Source organism: Salvia hispanica, chromosome 5, assembly GCF_029641045.1.
Source record: "Salvia hispanica isolate PSC_SH4W2 chromosome 5, Shi_PSC_v1, whole genome shotgun sequence".
In the NCBI taxonomy this organism is placed as follows: domain Eukaryota; kingdom Viridiplantae; phylum Streptophyta; class Magnoliopsida; order Lamiales; family Lamiaceae; genus Salvia; species Salvia hispanica.
Window position 1 is genome coordinate 21046984 of NC_142696.1, and position 9076 is coordinate 21056059.

Here is a 9076-nt window from a genome sequence, read left to right on the forward strand (position 1 = left end):
CCATCAACTTTACCCAAAATTTGGTATTTCCCATGAACTTTAAAATTGGTTTAGAATATCACAAGCTTTGCACTTTGTTTGGTATTTTCCACGGCATGTCTACGACCATATTTGACTAACTTACAAGGTTTTTTTATTTTTTTTATTTATCATACTTGACATACAATGTCGTTTTCTACGTGACTTTTTATCCTACTAGTTATGAACTTAAAAAGTGGTTTAAAATACCAAGGTTGCTCACGTTAAATGAGATTTTGATGAAAATATCACATTTAGGTCAGTTTGAGAAATACCAAACAAAGTGCAAATTTTATGATATTCTAGATCAATTTTGAACAAAGTTCATGATTTAAGAGCGACATAGTATTCTTGGGATCAAGGGCGACATTATGAGCAAAACATGAAGTCCAACGTAAAAGGTGTGTTAAGAGTCACTTAAGACTTAAGTGAGTATTCCGGCCAACAAAATAGGCCCAGATCATCCAACACACCCTCCCTACCTGAACATTTCGGATCTGGACTCGCTCCAGCCCGGCCCAATTAGCCTTTCAAACTCGTAGAAAACGGGTCGGATCGCAGGTTTCCAAATTGAGTTTTATCTTCTTCTCCGCCTCCTATCTCTTTACACTCTCCACTCTTCTCTTCACTTAATCTAAAACCCTATGAACTACTCTCAGCTCTCTCTCACCATTTCAAGGAATTAGCTAGGTTAAGAGGCACATACTAATCAATTTACCATGAATCCATCAATTCTGCTCACAACAGCTCCTCCCTCGCCCTGCCCCAACACCCCCCTTCTCTCCCCCTTTCTATCCACCACCGCCCACCTCCGTTTCTCATCAGTTAATCTCCGCCGCCATCGCTATAAAATCTGCGATATCCGCTGCTCTACCGACCAATCCTCGACTCCCGCGGTCAAACCTGATTTAGTCGGGGAGAAGCGGCAGCTCAACGCCGTCCAGTCCGTCGTCGATGCGCTGCCTCCGCCCGTCCGAATTGCCAGCTCCGTGCTGATCGTGGCTGCCGCGGCTGCTGCTGGATACGGTCTCGGCTCGAGGTTCGGTGGCTCTCGCAATGCCGCCATCGGTGGTGCCGTGGCGGTTGGTGCTGCCGGCGCTGGGGCGGCCTATGCGTTGAATTCGTGTGTGCCGGAGGTTGCGGCCACTAGCTTGCATAATTATGTGGTGGAATGTGGTGGTCCTGGAGCCGTTAAGAAGGAAGATGTAGACACCATTGCGAAAAAGTAATTGAATTTCTGTTTGCGCTTTTTCTGTTAGGTTTTTAAAATGGTTGATTTTCTGAGTTTATGCGCTTAATGATATGCTAATTTTTGTTGCAACTGGCTAAAAATTTTGGTAGAGATATTTACTCTCGCAATTGGTTGTATAACTCGTGAAATCTATTCGGATATATTGTCAATGGAAATTGTACCTAGGAGCAATGTAATGATGTCCAGTAGCTGTAAAGCACCTGTGGTAACTAGATAATGGGTACATTGTCGTTGCTGCTTGCTTTTGTAAGTACTTATTGAAGGCTATTTATTCCTAATCATATGGATACTTGATGTAGTACTGGGTTTGAGGTTGGACGTGATATAGAATCAAGCATGCTCACATGTCAGGTTTTCAACATAGTCTTGCATAAGAGTATGGAAACTGATTGATATGAAACTTGGTTTGTGTCTGTTCTCTCTTTCTTTTCATCCTTGTCTCCTTGCTCAGTTTGGCTTCTGAGATTTATTATATTATTTCTGATCTTACTTCTGTTCTGATTATTTATACTTCTGAAATATTCCAGATATGGTGTTAGCAAACAGAATGAGTCTTTCAATGCAGAGCTTTGTGATATTTATTGTCGGTAAGCAATAGTATTTGCTCATTATGATGCACACAGAGCAGTCTGTCAGTAGACTCAGTACCCGTATAAAAGCTTATTGATCAAAATTTTATGTTGTAGATTTGTAACATCTGTCCTTCCTCCTGGAAATGAAGATCTCAAAGGTGACGAAGTTGAGACCATTATTAACTACAAAAACTCATTGGGCATTGATGACCCGGATGCGGCAGCCATGCACATGGAGGTAGTGTTTCATCTAGTGCTATTTAGAACGCCCTATGCTTAATTATGGCTGCGAATGAGCCGAGCTACTTGTAAAGCTTCAGTTTAGAACATTGTTTGATCTTGTATAATGAAGTTTGTTAACATAAATAAGTCAAGTGTGGCTTGACATTCTTTGGCTTGTTAGCTCACCACTAAGCTCATTAATTACTCACAAGCTAGCTCACTTGGCTTGACATTCTTTGGGTTGTTAGCTCACCACTAAGCTCATTAATTACTCACGAGCTAGCTCAAAATATAAATATAATCTGAATCATCTAATATTTATTTTATGTATTTCTGTACTTTTGTAATGAGAATATTACTGTATAAGAAAGTTATTTATGATGAAGTGATGATTTTTTAGTATATATGTATGTTTTGAAGAACAACTCAAATGTTTTGAATATAGGATAATAGGAAGAATGTCTAGTTTGAGTATAATTTGCCAAAGTTTAGGCTTGAATAACTTGACAAACTCATTAGCTGAATATATTTGATAGATTAATCTTGGATCTGGTTTGGTAGTAATAGATTAGCCAAGCTTGAACTTACCAACATCGGTTCAATTGATGCTTCTTAATTGGAAATGGAGATTTAATTGTTCTGTGGTGTTAATCCACTGTTTCTCAGATTGGTAGGCGGATTTTCAGGCAAAGACTTGAAACTGGGGATCGTGATGATGATATGGAACAACGTCGGGTATGGTGTTGTTAGTCTCTTCAATATAACATTTGTAATGATTCTTTGAATTTGCAAGGGTAGAGCTTGATCATTTAAATGTTTCTAGTGCAGGCCTTTCAGAAGCTGGTTTATGTCTCAAATCTTGTGTTTGGAGAAGCATCTGGTTTCTTGTTACCTTGGAAACGTGTGTTCAAGGTCACTGATTCTCAGGTAGCATCTATTTTCATTATTTTTTTATTGCCAATTGTCTACACTGTGACTTGTCATGTCTTTACTGCTTGACCACAGTTGTTTAAAACTTGTTGCTCGTGTTTTATATCCTATAACCTCAAATTCTTGTCTATCAGGTAGAGGTTGCTGTCCGGGACAATGCCCAAAGATTGTATGCTTTCAAGCTTGCACCAATTTCCCAAGGTAGCACACTGTTAAATATGGTTTGCAGATCTCTGACAATGTCAATAAGTAAAAAACTTTTATTAGTTTTTTCTGTAGTCTGCTTTATAAGCCTTTGTTTGCTCTTGATTTTTCTCAAGTTTCTAGATTATGCTGACATGACTATTGCGATAAGCAGCATATCGAAAAACATATACTCCTTTGTGGGATACCTTTGTTTACACACCCTGAAGATTTTCTGATAATTAAGGCATTCTATGTAGATCCTATTCAACTGGGTAGTTCTATACATTTGTTATTATTGTTATCTATTCACAGTGTAGTTTATTTTTTCTCGCCATGACCTCTTAAAACTGTATATTGTTCCACTTCGGTCTCCTTTTTGTTGGCTGTGTTACATACTTAAGAATAAGTACTAAGCTAATGATTGCACCAATTGATGGCTTGAATTGTTTTCTAGATGTTGATGAGAGCCAGCTGATAAGCCTTAGGGAAGCGCAACTCCTTTATCGATTATCTGATCAGGTACTTTCTTCTATGATGCCATTCTCCACATCTTTGATCACATCTCTGATTCTTTATTATAGATGCAAAAGATTGAGTGCCAAATGGTGAGATCCAAATTATTCGATGTTTAACATGTCATGATTTATGTACTGTATCTCTGTGTTGTTTCACTATTAGTTCTTTCTTCTGTTTTGTAGCTTGCTGAAGACTTGTTTAGGGAGCATACAAGAAAACTTGTGGAGAAAAGTATTTCAGCAGCTGTCAGCATATTGAAGTCCAGAACTAAAGCTGTGTATGAACAATCTTATATACTTTGAAATTTGAACTCCACAAATCTGAATATTTATTGGTGATGCAAATTTTCTTCTAGTGGGTTAGGTTGGTTAACAGTCTTATTTACGCTAAATCCTTGTAGTGGTGGTGGAAGCTGTCTAATGATTATATTCATAAGGAGTACTATGTTAGCCTTGTATGAATATAAATAACTTTGATGGTTGGTCACTGTACACAAAATTTCAAAACATGTTTTGCTAACTGAGTGTGTGTATTTAACAGGAAACCTGTGATTGAGGAGCTTGATAAAATACTAGCTTTTAATAATAAGTTGGTCTCTCTTAAGAACCATCCTGATGCCAGTCGCTTTGCTCGTGGGGTTGGTGCCATATCTTTAATAGGTTTGTCTAAGATATTTTTTTACATCCCCTCTCTAATGCCATTGTTTTATGCTTTTCTGTTATCCATCACTTGATATGCTTTAATGAGAACCCTTTAGTTCAATGTGATAGTGACAGTCTTTTTCCTATTGGAAGTGTTGAACTATAGCTTATGTGTATTTCATTCAGGTGGGGAGTATGATGGTGACCGGAAAATGGATGACTTGAAGCTTCTGTACAAAGCATATGTGTCAGATGCTTTATCAGGGGGACGCATGGAAGATGAAAAGGTGCATAGGCTCCTAAAAGCCATATAAAAAGATAAATAAGTATCACATCTATTTTCTTGCTGTTATACTTGATTCTCAAAGACTTTCTCAACTAAGTGCACCATCATTTGACTAACCCCATATTTCTCATACTAACAATTTCCAATTTAGTGACGGTCTCCAGTGCAACAAGATGAGAATGAGAATGTCCATCTAGAAGTTCCTTAATTAGATTTTCAAGAGTGTCCTTTAGGATCCTGAAAAGGTACACATAGGAGGATAAGGATACATTAAAATATTCATTACTGCCAAAACCAAAGTTAGTCTTCCTGTGCAAGACAAAAGTGCTCTTTTCTACCCTTTGCATTTGATCTCTTCGGCTGCCTCTTTGATATCTCTCTCCTAAATTATTACGCAAAAGTACACTTCCATTCATGTTTATTTGAAGCCCTGATCTTTACCAAAACAAGTCTAAGATCTTTAATCAGCCGTCTTAAATGAGTCACACTGGAATTAGTAAAAATAGAGTATAATCAGCAACTTGAAGAGCAGAGGTTTACACTCCATCCCTACCCTAAGTGAAACCTCTTATAAGGAAAGAGGTATAGCCTTACCAACTAGTCCGCTCAACACATCAAGCTACCAAATTAGAAAAAGACATGGGATGGAAAGATAAACAATCAGGTGCATATGAGAGAAAGTAAACTGAATAATCATAATTGCTGGAGGGAGAATAGCCTGGATTCTTGTGATACTATACCGGTGATGAGCACACTGTCACAGCTTCATGCGGGATTATACATTATAGTGTTGGAATTTCGGGCTTTGCCTGGCCCTCGGTGTACTTCTCATATTTCCCTTCTCTTATTTGCTGGATTGGAAAGAAGCTATGATGCAGTAACAAACCATTGGCTGACTCAGTATACTTGGGCTACTTGGGTCACTTGATTTGAGTTCGTATATTTCATATTTGAACTAACATACTTTCTGATGTTAGTTAGTGTCTCATATTATCTCAGAAAATTGTAAAATTTGTTTATGCATGGTGAAGGATATGGTGGTGCATTTATTAAGTTCAATAAAACCTGAACTTGGAAGAGAAACTTGCTAATGTTCACTGTTCTGTATTTACAGCCATAATTGCTGTGTAAGCAGCTGCCTGCTGTTATGATTATACTGTTGATTTTAGATTCATATGTTCTGGGTATAAACATTGTACATGCAATACTCATTTTCAAATTTGTTGTTTTACCTGTCTATTGACCTCATCTTTTTTGTTCTTTTTATAGCTTGCTGCACTGAATCAATTGAAGAATATATTTGGTTTAGGAAGACGAGAAGCAGAGTCAATAACTCTAGAAGTTACAATCCAAGTTTATCGTAGACGTCTTCAGCAGGCCGTATCCAGTGGTGATCTGATGGAGGCGGATAGTAAAGCTGCCTATCTTCAGAATCTTTGTGAAGAGCTGCACTTTGATCCAGAGAAGGCCATAGAGATACATGAAGGTTTAATTATATTGAGTTTTAATAGTAAATGGCATTATAGTTTAGTCTCTCATCATTTTTAGTTGATTAATATAACTTGTGAAAGTAATGTACTCCTTTGTTATACAAGTTCTGTTAACAACTTGGTTTTGAAAGGATTTATCTTCTTTACCTGTAGAAATTTACCGGAGAAAACTTCAGCAACTGGTAGCTGATAAAGGTGAACTCAGTGACGATGATGTAAAAACTTTGGAGCAGATACAGATTATGTTCTGCATTCCAAAGCAAACAGTCGAAGCAGCTCATGCAGATATCTGTGGTGGTGTATTTGAGAAGGTGATTTCTCTTTATTCATTTCCTTCAGTTCTTCTTAAAAGTCTGCAAAATTTGGATTCACTAATAAATTATGATATCCAGCAACACTTTGTGGCGTTAAGTAATTGTTCAATGCGATTCTATGTTGCCAATTCTTGGATGTCACAATTTTCTACTTTTTTTGACGGCTGCATGAATATTACAGCTCGTCAAGGAGGCAATTGCTTCTGGTGTAGATGGATATGATGCGGAGACTAAGAAGGCTGTCAGGAAAGCTGCCTTTGGTTTGCGCTTGACTAGGGAGGTTGCAATGTCAATTGCCGGTAAAGCAGTAAGTGTCCATGATCCTTGGTGCTGCGAACTATTTTTGGGAGCATGATGTCTTCTCAAAAGATTTCTTGAGTCTTAACCATACATAGTGGAATGTCTCTGATGTGGTCTATGTTAATTGGTTACATTCAGGTCCGCAGGATTTTCATCAACTACATTCAACGGGCAAGGGCTGCTGGTAGCCGCACTGAGTCTGCAAAAGAACTAAAGAAGATGATAGCTTTCAATACTTTGGTTGTCACCGAACTAGTTGCGGATATTAAAGGGGAGCAGACGGAGTCTGCTGATAGTCCACCTGAAGACCCAACTACGAAGGAGGAACAACAGACAGAGGATGATGAGGAATGGGAATCCTTGCAGTCACTCCGAAAAGCACGACCAAGCAAGGAGAACACTGCTGGGAAAGCTAGTCAGAAGGAGATAAATCTTAGAGATGACCTTCCTGAAAGGGATAGAAACGACCTTTACAAAACATACTTAATGTATTGTCTAACAGGTGAAGTTACCAGGATTCCATTTGGAGCTCAAATCACTACGAAGAAGGATGATTCAGAGTATGTTTTGTTAAACCAACTCGGTGGGATACTTGGTTTGACTGACAAGGAGATTGTTGATGTTCATCGCGGTTTAGCTGAACAGGCTTTCAGGCAGGAAGCTGAGGTTATTTTGGCCGATGGACAATTGACCAAAAATAGGATTGAGCAACTTAACGAGTTGCAGAAGAATGTCGGTTTGCCACCTCAGTATGCACAAAAGATCATAAAAAATATAACCACAACAAAACTGTCAGCAGCTCTTGAAACTGCTGTTGGCCGGGGACGGCTTAGCATAAAGGAAATCAGAGAACTGAAAGAAAATGGAGTTGATGTGGACAACATGATCACTGGAAGTTTACGGGAGAATCTCTTCAAAAAGACTATTGATGCTATCTTCTCATCTGGTACTGGAGAGTTTGACGATGAGGAAGTGTATGAGAAAATCCCGAAGGATCTCAACATCGATGCTGAGAAGGCCAGACAAGTTGTTCATGAACTTGCTCAGGCTAGATTATCGAATTCTCTTGTTCAAGCAGTAGCGCTGCTTAGACAGAGAAACAATCAAGGAGTGGTAAGTGGCACAAGTTTAGTTACATTCTGCTGTGTTACAATAGTCTCAACACGAGTGTTGCTCTACTAAATTTCTGTCTCATTGCAGGTTAATTCTCTGAACGACTTGTTAGCCTGCGACAAGGCTGTACCCGCAACCCCCGTTTCATGGGAGGTGCCTGAGGAACTGGCAGACCTCTTCCTCGTGTACTTGAAAAGCGATCAGGCGCCTGAGAAAGTAGCAAGAGTACAGTATCTACTGAACATCAGCGACTCGACAGCAGAATCTTTACGAGCTATGAAAGACAAGGGATCATCAAATGGATCAGCTGAGCAGGAGGAGTTCGTATTTTGATTTGAAAATGTCACTTTTTAGCATTAATAGTTTGCCAGTCGAAGTTTGATGCAAAATGCTGCTAATGGTTGCCAATTTTGTCTCATATTGTTAGAGCATAGAACACGGTGAGCAGGATGATGATGTTGAGTGGAATTCTTTGTATTTTATAGATGTTGTACCAGTAAAATAAGTTACATAATGCAAACCCTCATTTTAAAGAAGTGATTAAAATTTCTGCTCTTGCTAAGAATGAATGTATCTGCTTCCCTATTTCATTTGATATACTGTAAGTTTTAGTGGCAATTGGTAGCTGATTAATATTTGCATTCACTTCCACTATCCATGGCAGAGTTTGACAAACTTGTTAGTACTTTATTATCAAGATAGAGTTGGATACCATTAACGCCATTTTCAACGTAATTAGTTCCTCTCCAACTTCAACTTCAACTTCGAATACTGTTCTTTTCAATGTGAACTTTTTGGACCTTTTTCCGTTGTCTTTATAATTTAATATAAATATCAGAATGTATGACTAGTTTCACTCCCCCACCCGCCCCACAAACTTGCGAGAATAGTAATAGTACTTAAAATACCACCAGTTTAGAGAGAAGATGAACACTTGAATTGTTTTTCCTTTTTTTCATGTTCATGCACTAGAACTGATTTTCCTTGCACAGAATCATATTTAACCAAAACACTTTAAATAATTATTTCGTAAATAATTGGCGTGGGTTGCCCCTTTTGTTGGATCGAGCTAGAAAATAACAACTTCTTTCTTTCTTTATTTTTATTGAGCAAAGGGTACAATTGAAGGAATGCCTTAATACCAGAAAAAGGAAACCATATATCTCATATTTAAAGGATTATCTGGAGAGAAGGAAAATCTAAATGAACCTGATCAAACTTGGTTGTCGTAAGTAG

The 9076-nt window shown here is 38.3% G+C and overlaps 1 protein-coding gene across 1 annotated transcript; it reads left to right on the forward strand.

The window, feature by feature from the left end:
- The first annotated feature begins 617 nt into the window (after positions 1-617).
- Positions 618-8376, forward strand: TIC110 (translocon at the inner envelope membrane of chloroplasts 110). The gene is made up of 15 exons (XM_048084724.2): positions 618-1243; positions 1798-1857; positions 1957-2080; positions 2731-2799; positions 2893-2991; positions 3129-3195; positions 3635-3699; positions 3879-3973; positions 4237-4355; positions 4524-4624; positions 5893-6109; positions 6267-6424; positions 6609-6734; positions 6866-7840; positions 7928-8376. Exons 1-15 carry the CDS (start codon positions 738-740, stop codon positions 8171-8173), a joined length of 3027 nt encoding a protein of 1008 aa, XP_047940681.2. The 5' UTR covers positions 618-737; the 3' UTR covers positions 8174-8376.
- Positions 8377-9076: the final 700 nt, after the last annotated feature.

Bases quoted from the DNA above. Each gene is read 5' to 3' on its own strand.
- TIC110 (XM_048084724.2), top strand. From the start codon at position 738: ATGAATCCATCAATTCTGCTCACAACAGCTCCTCCCTCGCCCTGCCCC. The intron at 1,858-1,956 runs GTAAGCAATAGT...TTTATGTTGTAG, and splicing joins CTTTGTGATATTTATTGTCG to ATTTGTAACATCTGTCCTTC. The intron at 3,700-3,878 runs GTACTTTCTTCT...TCTGTTTTGTAG, and splicing joins TTTATCGATTATCTGATCAG to CTTGCTGAAGACTTGTTTAG.